The 20,229-nt window shown below is 39.2% G+C and overlaps 1 protein-coding gene across 5 annotated transcripts in view; it reads right to left on the minus strand.

Annotated features, from left to right (window-relative positions):
* The window catches only part of GCH1 (GTP cyclohydrolase 1), a 50,794-nt gene that overhangs the window by 8,540 nt on the left and 22,025 nt on the right, over positions 1-20,229 (minus strand). For 3 of the 5 annotated variants that reach the window (XM_081509448.1, XM_081509449.1, XM_081509447.1), the window contains exons 2-3: positions 12,091-12,200; positions 4,392-4,447 (exon numbers count right to left, since the gene is read on the minus strand). In XM_081509448.1, coding sequence (XP_081365574.1) covers positions 4,392-4,447; positions 12,091-12,200 — 166 coding nt within the window. Of the gene's footprint in view, positions 1-4,360; positions 4,448-12,090; positions 12,201-18,071; positions 18,081-19,123; positions 19,164-20,229 lie in introns of those variants that run through there. The other 2 variants (XM_081509450.1, XR_014059333.1) reach the window with 2 other exon arrangements.

Here is a 20,229-nt window from a genome sequence, read left to right on the forward strand (position 1 = left end):
AAGTTTTAAACTTCATGAAAAAGGATACTAGAAAACAAGAAAAATGATAAGCCTGCAAAATGATTCCCAGCTTACAATATTCAGAAAGCTCATATAAACCAGTAATAAAAAGACAAGCAACCTAATTGAAAAATTAGCAAAGATTAAGATCTGCAAGTTTCTGAACAAATTCAACCTCACTCTAAGTGCAAATTAAAACAATAGGTACCAATTTTTACTTACCTTGTTTGGACTTCAGACTCTTCAATGTTTGCCAGTGTTGGCAAAACGGTAGAGAAACACATGCCACTAACCTATTATTAGAGTACAGATTGGTAGGATCTTTTCTGGAGAGCAATTTGGTAATATAAACAATTTAGCTACTCTCAACCCAGTAATCTTATTTTAATCTTACAGACTCAAAGTATGGAAATAGATAAAAATGTATTCACCAACAGTTTTTTCCCCCATTTTTGACAACAGTCTCAAGCTGCAGGCTCAAAGACTGGCTAAGTGAATTATATTAAAGAAATACTGGACTTCCCTGGTGGTCCAGTGGTTAAGAATCTGCCTGCCAATGCAGGAAACATGGGTTCGATCCCTGGTCCGGGAAAATTTCACATGCTATGGAGCAACTAAGCCCCTGTGACACAATTACTGAGTCCGCTCACTGCAACTAGAGAGTAGCCCTCGCTCGCCAGAGTGCAGACCCAGCTCTGCCAAAAGTAATTAATTTTTTAAAAATACAATGTGGCCATTAAAAGGAACTTGGACTTTTTAGACTAAAAGATGTCCAAGGAATTTCAAGGAATTTTAAGTTTTTTTTAAAAAGTAGTAGTGAATGTAGGACATGATCCCCTGTTGTCTTATTTAGTGAGTAGTTTTAAGGCCACATGTTTGCACTGAAATCTTCCAGAAGGATAGTGAAAGATCTCTAGTGGGGAATGGAAATAGGAAAGAAATGTTTTCCCTTTACTCATTCACTTGTATTTAAGTTTAACTGGCACGTTACTTTTTTTTTTTTTTAATAAATTTATTTATTTTAGTTGGGGGCTAATTACTTTACAATATTGTAATAGTTTTTGCCATACATTGACATGAATCAGCCATGAGTTTACATGTGTTCCCCTTCCTGGACTCCCCACCCACCTCCCTCCCCATCCCATCCCTCTGGGTCATCCCATTGCCCCGGCCCTGAGCCCTTGTCTCATGCATCGAACATGGAATGGTGTTCACGTTACTTTTATAAGAGAAAAATGAGAAAAAAAAAATTCCCTTTGTAATCCCTCTGGGTCATCCCATTGCCCCGGCCCTGAGCCTTTGTCCCATGCATCGAACATGGAATGGTGTTCACGTTACTTTTATAAGAGAAAAATGAGAAAAAAAAATTCCCTTTGTAATCTAATCTACCATTGTTAACTATCTCCCAGTCTGAACCTCTTGGATCAATCGACTTGCTGCCCATCCACTGGAATATGCCTTGCTCCTACCCTCTGATTTGCCTTTGGTTATTCATTAACTATGCCTAGAGGCACTTCTCTTCTGTTCAGAACTCTGCTCAGCCCTCCACCCCTAGGTCTCCTCCACCCTGCCAGGCCGCAGTCATTGTGGGTCCTCTGCATCCAGGGCTCCTAACCAGGCGTGCCTGTGGCACCTGCCGCCTCCTATTGTTGGCTCTCCTAGACGGTAGTGGCCGTGTCCTACTTCTCTCTAGCAACCACAGTAACTGGCACAGTGTCCTTTCACAGTAGTTGTCGAACAGCTGAACCACAGCCACATGAGGCACTACAATTCTATATTCAAGATTTAATTGTGTTCACTCAATTATTCTAAAGCAAGAAGTTGTTCAATGGATTTTCATCAACAGAAAGAATTTCTATTCAAACTAAATTTACTCTAGAATTCTACCAGAGTTAAACCAGATCAACTTACTTCTGGCATTTTCTTGTTACTTAAAGCTTTACTGTTTAATATTTGACTTCCCTGGAAATGAAAGGTCATTCATTTGAAGGCAAGCATATAACAAACTTCACATACAAGATTAAAATGAGCGGTGAAATTTTGCTAAGACATTCAGCTTTATTCCTTTTCATTCCCTAAATATTCCCAACTTCTTATAAGGAATAAGCAGTTGGATAATATCTTAGCCTTCTGTTTTATTTAATAGATCCTTTATTTAAAATCTTTACAAAATATCTGAAACTAATATACACTCAGTTCTCAGTTCTTTGGTTCCTTTTTTTGGTGTCTTACGTTTTAATCCTATTCATGTAAGGACAAATCCCCATGCTAATAACTCCTTTGTATTGTTCACAAAAGCTTAATTATTGGAGAGCTTTCCCTCCCATTAGGAAAGGAAATAACCAAAGGCTATTCCCTTCCACCCTCAAGTCACCACTTTTTCAGGACCTCACTAGATCACTCTCACACCCATTTCTATAAGGTGCTGCCCATGGTCTACACACAGTGAGGTCTTCTAGAGAAGACTGCTTACATTAAGACCACAGCCTAGTGTGGTCTGCCAGGCTTTTTATAGTATAAAAACTATCTATTTTACACCTTTCACACACAGAGAGTCTAATACAGGTGGGAGCAGGGCCAGGATTTCTATATGAAGTGTAGGACTGGCAATCTTGCTGGAAAAGTGGGTACCAGGGGACTGGGCCTACCACTATGTTTGCACAGCAAGCCCGCTGAACTTACATAGACTATGTATTATAAAACAGTAAGCATAACCAATTATAATAAAGACACTTGTATTCAGTTGATATAACTTTATCATTTGGGAGTAAGTTATTGGGGAGGAGGTTGCTAATAGAAATTATAATAAGGTAAATTACCCCACCACCACCACCAGTGCTGTTTTTCAGCCACTCCTTGGCACTGCCATTGGATACAAATCACTGAAAGACACCAACATGCTTGCATATTTGTATTAAGAGCCTGACTGCAGTAAAGCAATAGTTATGATTTAAGAACATCCTTTCACGGTACCAAGGAGCCCTGTCTGGTTGTGAGATTGAGGAATGAGGTCAGAAACTAGGGAAGTTAAATTTCTTTCTTCTATCTACTTTCTCCTTAATCCCTAGAAGAAGTGAGTAAGAACATGGAAGTGAAAACAAAGTAAAAAGAATTGCTGTGGAAAGCAGGTGTCAGACTGCTGGGGTGGTGTTTACAGAGTCCAACACAGAACTGGAAAGGATTTGGACTACCGTTTCAGGATCGTCTAAGTGGAGAAGCAGCAGAAAGATATCAGAGCCACAGGATAGTCGGTTGGTCACAAAGTTATGTTTATTTCAATTTTGATATGGTCATTTTCACTTGAGTCAAGTTATCCAAACTTAGCTTGGTTTATTTTTAGAAGGAGGGGGACAATGACTGCATTTCATTACCTACTCCATTTTAACTCTCCTCCAATACACACACCTTCCCAGTATTTTCTCATCACACAGGAGTCACTAATGCTATACAAGGAAACTCCACAAAAGGGTATTTAGGTCTGGCCCCCAATATTTCACTGTTCCTATCAGAGATATATAAACACTAACCCTCAGGTTGACTCCTAGCTAAACACAGGCGACCATGCTGGTATATCACCACTTCTTTCCTAAAACTTAAGAATGGTAGTAAAGGCCTGAACCCACAGGATAAAGAGAGAAAAAAGGACTGAAGCACAAAGAGAAACAGAGGAGAGTAAGTGTTGTCTCAGAATAGAGCTGAGGGGGGAAAAAAAATGAAAAAGTCAAGGAAGGCATAGTCTTGGATCTGAAGAGTTAAAGGAACCAGAAGTGAACCAACTGGCCCTGCAGGACCCAGAGAGAGGCATGGAGGTACCCAGGCACAGTGGAAAGCAGGGCTGAGGCCCAATGGTGGTTCATTTAAAAGTCAAAAGTGCAGTGCAGTTACCCCTCTGCCCAGGTTTCCTCTCTCACCCCTCTTAGCTAAACCACCCTTAAAGAATGGGGGCTGGGTGTACCTATGGCTGATTCTTGTTGATGTATGACAGAAAACCACAAAATTCTGTAAAGCAATTATCCTTCAATTAAAAAATTAAAAAAAAAAAAAGAAGAATGGGGGCTGAGCTGAACTTACCCTCAGGGCCTCTCCAGTCAGGAAGGCTCTGCAGAGAAAAGTGTGAGGGAAGGCTTCAAGGCTGTGCAGGTGGGAAGTGGAGAAGGAAGGCAGGCCAACAGGGGAGCGAAAAGAAAAGGGCATTTGTGTTTCAGGTCCTCTAAGTCTGTCTTAGACAGACTGTATATATGTCTATATATTACCTCTGCCACCATAAAGTAAGTTGGAATGTGCCTTCCAAGTGAGAGCCACACTGATCAAGAGACAAAGCTTGATGAGATTCTCACCATGAGGGACAGGTCCTATAAACCTGTTCTCTTAGTCACTACAACCATACTTACCGAGCAAGCTTGCTGAGGCCAAGAACTTGCTTGTTAGGAAGATAACCAATATGGACCTTCAGAGAAGAGACAGAAATCATGAACTAAGTGAAACACAGTACTTCCTTCTGATGAAAGGAAACAATACAGTATACTTACTATGTAGTTCAGCACAATGAAAACATATTTCTAAAACATCTAGATACTTTAAGATAGAAAATGAAGCACTTGCACAAATAATTAAAAATTACATAAATGAAATAAAAGGGAAATGAGAATGATTATTAATAAAATGACATGCTTGAAATATAGTTGTGGTACTTCCTGGTGAAGTTAAACTCTGGATACAATTCTTAAAATCCTTCCTCTGTTGAGAGGAAACTTTCTAAGGAAAGTGCAAATTATCCCACAGCAACCTTAAAATGTAGTTAAGAAAGCCTCCTTTAAATGGCTGAAACTGTAACTATAAACATTGCCATTCCACACATCATGGTGGCCTTGAATCCCACCCCTGTTGCAGATCTATGTTGCACAGAAAGAGGGTGCCCATGCCCTTTGTTGTGCTGGGAAGCCCCATTTCTAAGCTGCTGGAGAATACCATCCTCCTGACAGGGAAAAAAGGACACAGTTACCAATTGGGACTCAGAATGAACCTGGATCCTAAGTCCTAAATTCTTGTAGGACCTACTATAAAGCAAAGTCATTTCTATAATCTTAAAGAGCACTGGTTAATATCTAGGATGAAAATGTTACTTGTCTTTCAGTCAAGTGTTAAGTGTGAGAGGACATTAAGTTCTCCAAAAAGATTAATAAATGATCATTTATAGGCAATCAATTTACCTAATATAAAATGACTGATTAATTTGCATGACAATTTGCCAGCCTTAGTTGCATCTGTTCAGCTAATATTTACTGTACACTTGAATAATCATTAAAATGACTAATTAGTCATTAGTCATAGTATAGGTGCTATGCTTTGGGAGTCTGAGAATACCAACTCATCGCCTTCCTGGTTAGCAGAAAGAAAAAATTATGTAGCACTTGGACACTGGGTATTTCAAAGAAAAATTAGAGTGGAAACTTCCCCATAGAACCAAGATACAGAAGTATCATTGAGATTTACATACTTATATACAGAGCTATAATTTGTTTGCACAATTTTTAGTCTTCCTTAAGATCCCATCATCTAAATGATCCCTTTAGACAATCATCACTGAATAATATGTTCAAAAACAGAGTTACTAAGAACACAGACACAGAAGTAATCATAGCAGAAGGTAAAAGGATATAGTGGAGAGAGACTGAGTACAGACTGAGACTGTCACAGCCCAGCATCATTAACTGTGGAACTACCAGACCTTATATGCCTCCTGATATGATGGAATACAGAGCTATCAGCATCCCAATGAACTACTCTATTCAAATATGTTTTTAACCTTAAACTTAAGAAGTTTTAGATCGAATCTAGTATATAAAAAAATCCAAAGACTGAATGGAGAGCAAACACAGAAACTGAGAGGCTCTACAGAACAACTGGCCTAGTTAGCTGAGTAAGAGAATGTCATTAGGGTGGATAGGTGGGTGGCTGTCAGGGTAGACTATTTTAAAATAAGAGACTTAAGATGCGTAACAACCAAATGTATAAGCCTTATTTGTATTCTAGTTTAAACAAACCAACAACAAGACAGTTGAAACACCTGAGAAAATATAATATGGATTAGTTATTAGATGCTATTTAGGAATTACTGTTACTTTTGTCTGGGCTTCCCAGGTGGCACAGTGGTAAAAAGCCCGCCTGCCACTGCAGAAGATGCAAGAGATGCTGGTTTAATCTCGGGTTGGGAAGATCCCCTGGAGGAGGAAATGGTAACCCGCTTTAGTATTCTTGCCTGGAGAATCCCATAGACAGAGGAGCCTGGCAGGCTACAGTGCATGGGGTCACAGAGTTGGACACAACTAAGCAACTAGAACACGCACACTTTTGTCTACTGTAGTGCTACTGTGGCTAAGTAAGAATATTTTAGAGATGTGTATTAATAATTAGTAATGAAGAGTCCTATTGTCTAAGATACTTCAATATATTAAAGGACTTACTGCCAACTTTTAAGGTTGATAATCCAATCAGAGTTATAGTTTTCAAAAAAAAAATCCTTATCTTTTAGAGAAATATGCTGGAAGAAATTACAGGGAAAAAAATGTCATCTAGGATTTGCTTCAAAACAGTCCAGTAGGGATGTATATATTAATAGAATAAGACTGGCCCTTTACTGACAACTGTTGAAACTGGTTGATGGGAACATGGAATATGATATACTAATCTACCTATTCTTAGATATGTTTGAAATTTTCTACAATAAAAGGTTTAAATAGAGATGCCACTACACACACATCAGAATACTAAGCTTAAAAACACTAAAAGTGCCAAATGTTGGTGAGGATGACTCATCAACTAGGTGACTAGTGACTAGGACTCATGAGAGTAAATGAAATGTAAACTGTACCAGATTGTTACAACCAATTTGGAAAACTAAAAGTCAGTATTTAATAAGTTCCACTCCTAGGTATACTGCTAAAGAAATGCATGTGAGAGGGGGTCAAGATGGCAGAGAAGGAGGATATGGAGCTCAGCTTCCCCCACTCCCCAAAGTCACATCAAAAATCCGTCTACACATGGAAAAATTCACACAGAAAACCAGCTAGAAACTGACAGAAGATTTCTTATATAACCAAAGCTATAAGAAAGATCTCCATGTAACCAGATAGAGATCTGATTATGAAAAAAAGAAAGGCATCAGGGCCAGTGCCCCTAGGAAAGAAGGTCCACAGGTGCAGACCCTCCCCCTGAGGAGCCCCCTTGCCTACTGGGAGGTCTGCTCGAATAGACAGAGGGGCTGGAGAGGCCTGGACTCTGCTCGCAAGGAATGTATACATGCTAGCTTGCTAGCAGTCAGTGAAGAGAGACTGGCATTGGCTCCACCTGGCTTCCACACTTCCCAGTCCAAAATGCTTGCTGAGGGAGGTAGCGGTGGGTGGGACGAGTGCTGCTAGTATAGATGATTCAAAGAAACAGAAATATATACCATCCTCTTGGAACAGGATTTTTATTGTGAAAATGGCCATATGACTCCAAATACATATCTACAGATTTAATGCAATCCCCAGTTCAGTTCAGTTGCTCAATTGTGTCCGACTCTGCAACCCCATGGACTGCAGCACGCCAGGCCTCCCTGTCCATTGCCAACTCCTGTAGTTTACTCAAACTCATGTCCATTGAGTTGGTGATGCCATCCAACCATCTCAACCTCTGTCATCCCCTTCTCCTCCTGCCCTCAATCTTTCCCAGCATCAGGGTCTTTTCAAATGAGTCAGTTCTTTGCATCAGGTGGCCAAAGTATTGGAGTTTCAGCTTCAGCATCAGTCCTTCCAATGAATATTCAGGACTGATTTCCTTTAGGATGGACTGGTTGGATCTCCTTGCAGTCCAAGTGACTCTCAAGAGTCTTCTCCAACACCACAGTTCAAAAGCATCAATTCTTCGGCACTCAGCTTTCTTTATAGTCCAATATGGGGAAAACCATAGCTTTGACTAAACAGGACCTTTGTTGGCAAAGTAATGTCTCTGGTTTTAATATGCTGTCTAGGTTGGTCACAGCTTTTCTTCCAAGGAGCAAGCGTCTTTTAATTTCACGGCTGCAATCACCATCTGCGGTGATTTTGGAGCCCCCCAAAATAAAGTCTGCCACTGTTTCCCCATCTATTTGCCATGAAGTGATGGGACCAGATGCCATGATCTTAGTTTTCTAAACGTTGAGTTTTTAAGCCAACTTTTTCACTCTCCTCTTTCACTTTCATCAAGAGGCTCTTTAGTTCTTCTTCACTTTCTGCCATAAGGGTGGTGTCATCTGCATATCTGTGGTTATTGATATTTCTCCCGGCAATCTTGATTCCAGCTTGTGCTTATTCCAGCCCAGTGTTTCTCATGATGTACTCTTCATATAAGTTAAATAAGCAGGGTGACAATATACAGCCTTGACATACTCCTTTTCCTATTTGGAACCAGTCTGTTGTTCCATGTCCAGTTCTAACTGTTGCTTCCTGACCTGCGTATAGGTTTCTCAAGAGGCAGGTCAAATGGTCTGGTATTTCCATCTTTTTCAGAATTTTCCAGAGTTTGTTGTGGTCTACACAGTCAAAGGCTTTGGCATAGTCAATAAAGCAGAAGTAGATGTTTTCCTGGAACTCTCTTGCTTTTTCGATGATCCAACGGATGTTGGTAGTTTGATATCTGGTTCCTCTGCCTTTTCTAAATCCAGCTTGAACATCTGGAATTTCAAGGTTCATGTACTGTTGAAGCCTGGCTTGGAGAAACTTGAGCATTATTTTACTAGTGTGTGAGATGAGTGCAATTGTGCAGTAGCTTGAGCATTCTTTGGCATTGCCTTTCTTTGGGGTTGGAATGAAAACTGACCTTTTCCAGTCCTGTGGCCACTGCTGAGTTTCCCAAATTTGTAAACTATTTGTAAACATCAAAATACCCATTACATTTTTCACAGAACTGAAACAAGTAACACTAAAATTTATATGGAACCACAAAAGACCCAGAATTGTCAAAACAATCCTGAGGGAAAAGAGAAAAGCTGGAGGCATAGTACTCTCAGACTTCAGGCAACACTACACCACTCTAGTGCAGAGATCAGTGGAACAGGACCGAAAGCCCCCAAATAAACCCACGTAGTTACTTATGGCCAATCTATGACAGAGCAGACAAGAATATATGATGCAGAAAAGACAGTGTCGTCAACAAATGGTGTTGGGAAAGTAGGACAGCTACATGGACATTAATGAAAGCAGAACATTCCCTCGAACTATAAATAAAAATAAACTCAAAATGGTTTAAAGACCTAAATATAAAACATCACACACCATGAAACTACTAGAGGAGAACATAGACAAAACATTTTCTGACATAAGTCATAGCAATATTTTCTTAGATCAGTCTCCCAAGACAAAAGAAATAAAAGCAAAAATAAGCAAATGGGACCTGATCAAACTTACAAGCTTTTACACAGCAAAGAAAATCACTGACGAAACAAAAAGACAATCTATGTAATGAGAGAAAATATTTGCAAATGATGTGATCAACAAGGGGTTAATATGCAAAATATACAAACAGGTCATACAACTCAATATTAAAAAAAAAAATCCAAAAACGGGCAAAAGACCTAAACAGACATTTCTCCAAAGAAGACATACAGATGGCCAACAGGCACATGAAAAAAATGCTAATTATTAGAGAAATGCACATCCAAACCACAACAAAGTATCATTTCACATAAATCAGAATGACCATCATCAAGAAGTCTACAAATAATAAATGCTGGACAGGGTATGGGGAAAAGGGAACCCTCTTACACTGTTGGTGAGAATGCAAATTGGTGTAGCCACTATGGAAAAACAGAATGGAGGTTCCTTTATAAAAAACGAGTTACCATATGATCCAGCAGCCCCACTCCCAGGCATATATCCAGAAAAGACACAAACTTTAATTCAAAAAGAATGTTCACAGTAGCACTATTCATATGAACACCACAATGTTCACAGCAGCACTATTTATTAATACAATAGCCAAGACATAGAAACAACTCAAGTGCCCATCAAGATACAACTGGTTTATGACGACGTGTTACATGTATGTGTGTGTGTGCATGTTAGTCGCTCAGTTGTGTCTGACTTTGCGACTCCATGAACTGTAGCCTGCCATGCTCCTCTGCCCGTGGGATTCTGCAGGCAAGAATATTGGAGTGGATTGCCATTTTCTTCTGCAGGGGATCTTCCCAACCCAACAATTGAACCTGGGTCTCCCACATTGCAGGCAGATTCTTTACTGTCTGAGACACCAGGGAAGCCCAGTTATATGTATACAGTGGACTATTACTCAGCCATAAAAAAGAATGAAATATTGCCATTTGCAGCAACATGGATTGAGCTAGAAAACACTAGGTGAAATAAGTCAGAAAGGGAAAGGCAAATATCATATGATATCACTTATTTTTGGAATCTTAAAAATAATATACAAAACAGAAACAGACTAATAGACATAGAAAACAAACACATGGTTACTAAAGGGAAAGGCAAGAGGAGAGGGATAAATTAGGATACAAACTACTATACATAAAATAGATAGGGAATGAGTATTTACTGTATAGCACAGGGAAATATATTCAGTATCTTGTAGAAACCTATAATGGAGAAGTCTGAAAATATATATATATATAGCCGAACAACTTTACTGCACACCTGAAACTAATATAATATTGTATATCAACTATACTTAAAGTAAAAAATAAATTAGGGAGTTCCCTGGTTGCCTAGTGGTTAGGATTCTGGGTTTTCGCTGCCGTGGCCCAGGTTCAATCCCTTGTTGGAGAACTGAGATCCTGCAAGCCACATGATGTGGCCAATAAATAAATTAAATGTTTTTTAAAATTAAAATATAAATAAAAATTTTAAAAAGAAATATGATGCATCTGTACATCACAAGAATGCTGGTAGCAGTATTGTTTGTAATAGCCAAAAAAAAAAAAGCAAACAATCAAAAAATCACCACCAACAACAACCAAAAAATTCAAACACAGAGAGAGAGGAAAAAATACAAATATCCATCAAAAACAGAACAATAAATTGTGGTATGTTCGTACAAAGGAATTATATATAGCAATGAAAATAAACAAACTACATTGACAGGCAATAACATCAATGACTCTTGCAATGTAGAACAAAAGAAGCCAAACACGAAAGAGTACATGCTGCAGACTCCACCTATTTATATACAGTCGTTGAAAAACAAGCAAAACCAATCAATCTATAATGTTAGAAATCCATATACTGTGCTGACAAGATGGGTTGGGGATTAACAAGGGGCACAAGGTGAGCTTTCAAGACATTGATAGTGTTCTAGTTCCTGATCTGTGAGGTAGTAGGGAATACCCTAATGAGTTGTACATTTTTCTACATTTCACTTCTACAAAAATGAAAAAAATACTTTTAACAAAAAGTGTGAGGCAAATGTTAACACATTAAATTTAGGTGATGGGTATATTCATACCACTATTTCCTATAAGTCTTCCATTCAAAAATTATTAATAAAAAGTAAAAAATAAAATAAAATTATGATATGGGAGGAGGAAAGAGAACAGGACAACTCTTGGTAACCCACATATTGTCAGAGGGATGTTTAACTACAACCAACATTAACATTATCTAGCTCACAGATTCATTTTTCCTAAAATATTTTAAAAGGGTTGGAAACAAACCCACTAATACTATAACCTCTGCCACAAGAAATTCTGCAATCATTACTGCTCATGTCATATTATACGGAAGTATAGCTTGGATCAAATATTATTTAGTTAAAATAAAGGGCAAAGGTTTTTCAGAGACTGCAGCAGGTACCTAGAAAAAAAGATGGTCTTTAATCTCATTATTTTAACCTATTAACATGATATTTACTGTGAAATGCTTGCCCTGAGGGCCTTCTGCTACTTGTTTCTATTTAGTTCATTTCCAGCCATTAAATTAGTTGGGCTGATAAAGAATAGATGTTCATGTGTATCTGGGCTATTAGGAATTACCAGGTGACAGTTTAAAATATAATTATCCTAACTTTAAAACTGTCATTGTGCTTTTAAACATTGTTATGAAACAACACAGAAAAACTTACCTTTCCAACAAAAGGAACTAGATGATGTTCACACATGGAAAACATGTCTATGTCCTTCACAATCACCATCTCATCATGGTCTTCATCAAATATAGCATCATTTAGGACATCTGAAATCAGAGGCTTGCTTTAGTAATGTTTCCAATTTTACAGTAAAATAAAGAATAGAAAAGTTAGCACTCCATCAGTTCAGTTCAGTCGCTCAGTCGTGTACGACTCTTTGTGACCCCATGAATCTCAGCACGCCAGGCCTCCCTGTACATCACCAACTCCCGGAGTCTACCCAAACCCATGCCCATCGAGTCAGTGATGCCATCCAGCCATCTCATTCTCTGTCGTCCCCTTCTCCTCCTGCCCCCAATCCTTTCCAGCATTAGGGTCTTTTCCAATGAGTCAACTCTTCGCATGAGGTGGCCAAAGTATTGGAGTTTCAGCTTCAACATCAGTCCTGCCAATGAACACCCAGGACTGATCTCCTTTAGAATGGACTGGTTGGATCTTCCTGCAGTCCAAGGGACTCTCAAGAATCTTCTTCAACACCACTGTTTAAAAGCATCAGTTCTTCGGCACTCAGCTTTCTTCACCGTCCAACTCTCACACCCATACATGACTACTGGAATAGGTACGTATAAATTGACAATCAAGAATGTTAATCCTAATTAAAACATGAAGAGCATGCAAACTAAAACTAGCTATTTTTCTCCCACCAAATTAGCAAAGTCTTTTTCTTTAAATCTTAGAAAATCCTTAGGATATGGTATTACATTAAAAATGCAGGATTACCAGTGTATTTGCAGCATACGAGAGGGAGAGAAAAAGGGGGAGGAAAGGAGATAAACTATGCAAAACAAAAGAATGGGTGTTTCTGGTGATAGAAATGGGCTACTTTCACTTTCTACCTTACATCTTCTTGTACCTAACACTTTGTCTATAACGAACATGTAGAAAACTCTATACGAGAAAAAGTTAAAATCATGAGATAAAAAGCTAAAATAATGAGATTAAATGCCATCTTTTTTCCAGGTAGCTGCTGTAGGCTCTGAAACCTTTGCCCTTTATTTTGACTAAATAAAATTTGATGCAACATATACTTCTCTACAATATGACATTAGCTTTCTGACTTCTGAAGCTATATCCAGATACCCATAAACTTGACCTCTGTTACTACTATCCCAAATAATTTTCTACTCTTATAATATTTTCTAGCTATGGTATGCAAGCATCAGACTCATTCTAAATAGTTGCCTTCCTCCCTTCCTAAGGAAATTAACACTATAGTTTTTATGTGTGTGCCTATTCAGGTTGGCTCTGGGTGATGAACAGTGTCTGGTTTAACCTGTGGACACGGTCACATATGGCCAGGCTTACAACAGACATTTAGAAACAAAAAACTTATTGTTAAAAACTACACTCCTGTCTGAACAGCGTGGCAGACTGGATATATTCAAGTCATCTAGCTGTGTGATTTCAGAGATCTGGGGATACCCAATCCACACAGCAGGAGACCGAAGGGAGGAGATGAATCGAGCTTGTAACCACCTACTGCTATTTCCCCCCAGAACGGCGGGCTGCAGAGTGAGTCACAGAGAAGAAGTGCAAATGTCCACCCACACAGCCTGACCTTCCGTGGCTCCATCACTACTAGAAGAGAGTCATCATTGACACTGAGTCATCGTTAAACACAGTTGTCATCGCCTGTGGTAGGCTATTCAGAGACACACCTGACTGTGTCGCAGAGCAGTCATTAGTGTGGTAAGCAAAAGTGAACATGTGGGGTTTAGACACACAGATAAACACAACACCCCTGTTGAGAGAGGTTGATAAAATCCAGAGAGGAAAAGGCTCAGGGCCATTCCTTTAAGTAAATACTCCTTCTCCAAAAGCAGTTTTCTGTTCTGAATATGAGGCCCTAACCTTCAGCTGTGTTTTTGAAAGAAGTCCAGAAATGGATTCTCAGTGCTCCCCAAAGGGTCCTGGAGTTCTCCGTGATTTCAGTGTAACGGTACTGCCACTCATAGCTGACTAAAATCTTGAGTCACACAAGGAATCTTCCTGAAAGCAAAAACAAAAAATTTTTTCTTAAAGAACAAAAGAGAACTGTCAAATATAGGAAGTGTTCATTTGTCTTCTCTGGCAAAGAATGAGAGCGTACCCTTCTAAGTTCTGACAACAACCATATGGCATGTGTTAAATGCTGGCTCTTGAGTTACGCTTATGTTAGCATCTGGCTCCATCATTAACTGCTGAATCTTCAGCAAGGCACTCTATGCCTCAATCTTCTCAGCTGTAAAATGGTCATGAAAAAAGCTTCTACTTCATAGGGGTATCCAGAGAATTAAATAAGATAATCCACTTGTGTTTAGAAATATGCAGGTGGGGTCAGTCGTAGATAGTATTATTACTATTACTATAATTATGGTTAAGAGAGTTGCCAAACTATGTTCCCATGCACACTGATGTACGTGCATGTGTGTATGCCAAGTTGCTTCAGTCGTGTCCGACTCTTTTCGACCCTGTGGACTGTAGACTGCCAGGTTCCTCTGTCCATGGGATTCTCCAGGCAAGAATACTGGAGTGGGTTGCCATGCCCTCCTCCAGGGGATGTTCCTGATCCAGGGATCGAATCTGCATCTCTTATGTCTCCTGCATTAGCAGGTGGGTTCTTTGCCACTAGTGCCACCTGGAAAGCCCACATCGATGTACATCACAATTTAAAAAGCAACAATTTGCTTCTAAGGTACAGACTACAGAAAAGGAAAAGCAGTAACTTTACTATGGAGAAACATGGCAGACACTCCTTTAATCAAATAATTAAGGTTAACTTTACCAGTAATAGGGGACTTCCCCAGTGGCTCAGACGGTAAAGAATCTGCCTGCAATGCAGAAGAACGGGATTCAATCCCTGGGTTGGGAAGATCCCGTGGAGAAGAAACGGAATGGCCAGCCACTGCAGTATTCTTGCCTGGAGAATCCCATGAACAGAGAAGACTGGTGGGCTACAGTCCATGGGGTCTCAAAGAGTCACACATAGTTGAGCAACTAACACAATAAACAACAAGTAATAAGATATATTGATATTATGTAGCACTAACATAAGACCATGAGCAGGGCTCATCACCTCTGTAGTATTCTTCCCAAAAATCTGAAACTGTAGTCTAATCAGCAGACAAATTGAAGGACATTCTACAAAATACCTAATGTGCGTCCTGTGCTCAGTCGTGTCAGACTCTTTGTGACCCCATGGACTATATCCTGCCAGGCTCCTCTTTCCATGGAATTTTCCAAGCAAGAATACTGGAGTAGGTTGCCAACAAAATACCCAGAGAAGTACTCTTTTAAAGAAAGACACAGAGGGAATTCCTTGGCAGTCCTCTGAGTAGGACCCTGCACTCCCACTGCTGTGGCCCTGGTCGGGGAACTCGGATTGTACAAAACCATGCGGTGCCGCCAAATAAGTAAATGAAAAATAAAAAAGACATGGAAAGATCAAGCAACTGTCCACATTAAAAGAGACTAAAGACACATAACAACTAAAAGCAACAGAAAAACTAAAATTGAAATAAAGCCTGTGGTTTAGTTCACAGTGTTGTGATTGTACCATGGCCATATGAGATGTTACCATTAGATGAAGCTGGGGGAGGGGTATATGGAATCTCTCTGTACTACCTTTGTCATTATTCTGTAAGTCCAAAAGTATTTCAAAATGAAAAGTTTAAAAGAAACAACAAAACAGTGTCTATCAACTGTAATGTATAAACAGTGGAGCACTATTCAGCAATAAAATGGGATAAAACAATGATTTGTGTACTGTGGTTGAACATCCTAAGAATTATACTAAATGAAAGAAGTCACATACATACACACAAAAAAACTATGTGAGATTCTAGAAAAAGTAAATATGGTGATAGAAAGGAGGCAGATAGTTTATCAGAGACCATAGAGGTGGCAGAGAGGATTGGCTGCAAAAGGATATGAAGACATTTTGTGTTTGATTGATGGAAACCATCTAAACCTTGGTTGCCTTGGTGGCTATGCAACTGTATGAGTTTGTCAAAATCCAAACTGTACACATAAAGTTGGTAAATTTTATTGAATACATGTTGCAAACTAAGAGCTTCCTTTGAAAAAAAATTGTGGTATATTATGCAACTTTTTGTGTAAAAGTTGAAAGGAGGAGTTATGAACATAAACACATAAATACTTATCTTCAAATAGAAACATTAGAAAAATAAGCCAAAAAGCAAACAAAATGATTACCCATACAGGACCAAGAGAACAAGGGGAAAGGGATACCATGGAAGCGAGATATCTTTGAATAAAATTTGTTCTATAATTTTGACCTTGAAGTCATGTAACTGTTTTACATACTCAAAACTAAACCAAAAAGAAGAAAACCAGCGACCTCATATGTTGTCATGCTCTGTGTGCTAAGGGAACACTGATACGTTGCCTATATCCCATTTCATTAAAATGGACCCAGACTATAAATTTGACCCAGCCAAGTCATTTTTCTTCAGTAATGAAGTCTCCCTGCTATATTTATTTATGTTTTGCTGCAACATATCTGAAAGCTACCATCTGTAGCTAATAAGAACAAAACACTATCACAGATTGTTTTAATTTCCTGCCTGTTATCAGCAGCAAGGAGGTAACCCTGGAAACAAGGATTTATAGCATTCTATTTCCTACTGTTGGTCATAACCAACAAAAGAAACCGAGCTGCCTCCAAAAGTTAAAGGCCCATCTATAACACCACCACACACAAAATGTATAAAAATATACCTTTCTCATGTCGTTAATGACTAAGCAATGACAACAAATAACCCTGCTGGGCAGCCATCCCTCAAGTGTTTAGTTCCTTCCTGAAAGTGCAGTAAGGCAGGCCTACAATATGACCCAAAGTATGTATGTACGCACCCTCTGAACCAGGAGTTCTGACTCCTCCAGTGAGCTTGTTAAAACACAAAATCACTGTCCCTTGCTCCCAGAGCTTCTGATTTAGAAGGTCTGGGTGAGCCTGAGAAATTTACATTTTTAACAAGTTCCCAGAAGATGCTAATGCATCTGCAACCACACTCTGAAAGTAGCTGTTTTGAAGTATTCCATGTTCTGTGCTGCTACAGAGTCTTTACACCTTCAAATGCTCCTAGTCACACAACATGTATCTTAAGGAACACACACCTGTTTTTGCAGGGGTAGAAGGAAACTCCTAGGGGAAATTCCACACAAAAGGAAAATTATATCTAATGAAATTTCTTTTGCATGAATGATAACAGTAATTAGTACTATCCTGGATGTTTTGTGTTCAGCACCAAAAATTAGAGATCTCTGAGGAAGTAAGAATTGCACAGCCAATGAATTATCTGGAGGACAGCATTTTAAAATGACAGAAGACTGGGAACACTGAACATGTGCCCAACTTAAGTGACAGGAGAGAGAGAATGGGGTCTTCCTACTGCTTTCAAAATTAAGACAGAAAAAGACACAGAGAGTGAGACCTAATAAGGCATCAGACCTCTGTGCTCTCGGCTGGAATTAAACCAACCCAAAGGGCCAACAAAGATAAGCCCAACTGATTTAGTGTAGAAACAGCTGAATCACTGGCCTGAACCCTCTAACACTGGAGCTGCCTCAACCAGCATACAGGACTTACCGGGTTGTACTTCCTCCACCACTGTTATGCGTGCTCATTTCTCCCAAACTTGGAAGGAAGTACTGCAGGCTTAAGGCTTTGGAGTTTCCACACAGTACCCTACATGCCATGCGCAGAGCCAGAGCTAAACAGAGATCTTCCATTTTATCTAATTAATATGTCAGTCTTTACCCTGTGATTTACTTCCTTAAAATAGAAGAGACTTTAAAGAAACTCATGTGGCCAAGGGAACATAAGAATTCTTACTGCGGTATTATTGGTAATAACATATATTCAGTATTTAGGTATGCATCAGAAGAACAATTATACATCTTACTTAGAAAAGCACTAAAACAAACTTCCCTGGTTATCCAGTGGCCAGGATTCCATGCTTCCAATGCAGGGGGCCTAGGTTCAATCTCTGGTCAGGGAACCGGATCCCATATGCTACAACTGAGAGTTCGTATGCTGCAACTAAGATCCAGCTCAGCCAAATAAAAATAAATTTTAAAAAATTTCATTAAAACCATCAACTAAGATATCTCCTCCTCATGAGCAACAGTATCTTTCTACCAAGATGTGTGCTTGATTGCATGCACCCCTTTGTCAAAATCACATATGTGCTGACCACCCCGCTTACCTCTTCTGAACAGTTTTCAAAGTTCTCTGAAACATTGTCTCTTGGGCTATAATCCTCAGGTTGACTGGAATAAAATTTTCCATTTCTTACTTAAATTGACTATTGATTAATTATTCCATCAACCAGAATATGGCCATTTAAAACAAATAAAAACAATACTACCTGCTGTTTGTGGACATACACATAAAATAAAAATATAAATATAGGCATGAGAGTAAGGAAACAAATTCATGACGGTGGTTAACTTTGTGAAGGGAGGGCAACAGGATCAGAAAGAGATAATGAGCTTCACATGCATTTTTAAAAGCAATTATAGCAAAATATTAAGGTTTGCTAAAATCAGATGAATGCTGGCTAGTTCTTTATACTTTTTCTTATATATTTGAGATATTTCATCAATAATGAAAAAAGATTCTTTAAACTGAGCTCATACACATACTGGTGGGGTTTTTTTCCCCCTGAAAAAAGGCAAGCAACTAGAGTAGGATTTCACAGGAAAGTCTGTTTGTAATGCTACAAACTCCTTCAGTAACACACTAAATCATACTCTGCAATTAAAAAAAGGCTTCTGCCCTGAGTGTGGCATTGAAATGTTTGCTTTCTACCTCTTGTCTGAAAAGTTTGTCCTAAGAGCAACATTAAAACAAATTAAAAGAGGAAAGAAAATCACTATTGCCACTTTCATTTCCATCATGGTACTACACATCTTGTTAGTACTTAAAACGCACACAGCTTTTAGCACTAAACAAGACAAAGCTAACATTTGTGAAAACTGGCCAAAATAAGCATGAACTTGAACATTTCACAGACTGACATAATGACAGAAACTAAGATGACTTTAGACAACCATTCACACCATCTGCTGGAGTAGGCAGAGCTGCTGCACGCTTTGATATGCTCCATGAACTTATTTCACAAACTGCAAGTTTGTCAGCAGGAAAGATCCAGTGCACTGCAGAGAAAGTAAAAATCTGGTTATTTTGGAAATTTTCCTTCCTGCCATCCTTCAGTTCAGTTCAGTCGCTCAGTCATGTCCGACTCGTTGCGACCCCATGGACTGCAGCAAGCCTGGCCTCCCTGTCCATCACCAACTTCCGGAGATTGTTCAAACTCATGTCCATCAAGTCGGTGATGCCATCCCCTTTTCCTACTGCCTTCAGTCTTTCCCAGCATTAGGGTCTTTTCCAATGAGTCAGTTCTTCACATCCGGTGGCCAAAGTATTGGAGCTTCGGCATCAGCCCTTCCAATGAATATTCAGGACTGATTTCCTTTAGGATTGACTGGTTTGATCTCCTTGCAGTCCAAGGGACTCTTAAGAGTTTTCTCCAGCACCACAGTTCAAAAGCAGCAATTCTTTGGTGCTCAGCTTTCTTTATGGTCCAACTCTCACATCCATACGTGACTACTGGAAAAAAACCACAGCTTTGACTATATGGACATTTGTTGGTGAAGTAATGTCTCTGCTTTTTAAAATGCTGTCTAGGTTTGTCATCCTTGGCAGAGGTAAATTCTCATATTGCTTCTAAGCAATTAAAGTATATTAAGACAACATGAATAGACCTTGAGGGCATCATGCTGAGTGAAATAAATCAGACAGAGAAAGACACACAGCATATGATCTCACTTATGAGTGGAATCTAAAAAGGCTGAACTTGGAGAAACAGAGAGTCTAATGGTGGTTACAAGGGGTAGGGAGGGTGAAGGAGATTGGGAGAGGTTAGTCCTAGAGTACAAACTTCCACTTAAAGATGAATAAATTCTAGGGATTTAATGCACAGCTTTTTTATTATAATCAACACATAGGACCGGACAAAGTCAGTTTTCATTCCAGTCCCAAAGAAGGGCAATGCCAAAGAAAGTTCAAAC

Source organism: Giraffa tippelskirchi, chromosome 7 (genome assembly GCF_054371585.1).
Source record: "Giraffa tippelskirchi isolate mGirTip1 chromosome 7, T2T-mGirTip1v1.2.pri, whole genome shotgun sequence".
NCBI lineage: Eukaryota > Metazoa > Chordata > Mammalia > Artiodactyla > Giraffidae > Giraffa > Giraffa tippelskirchi.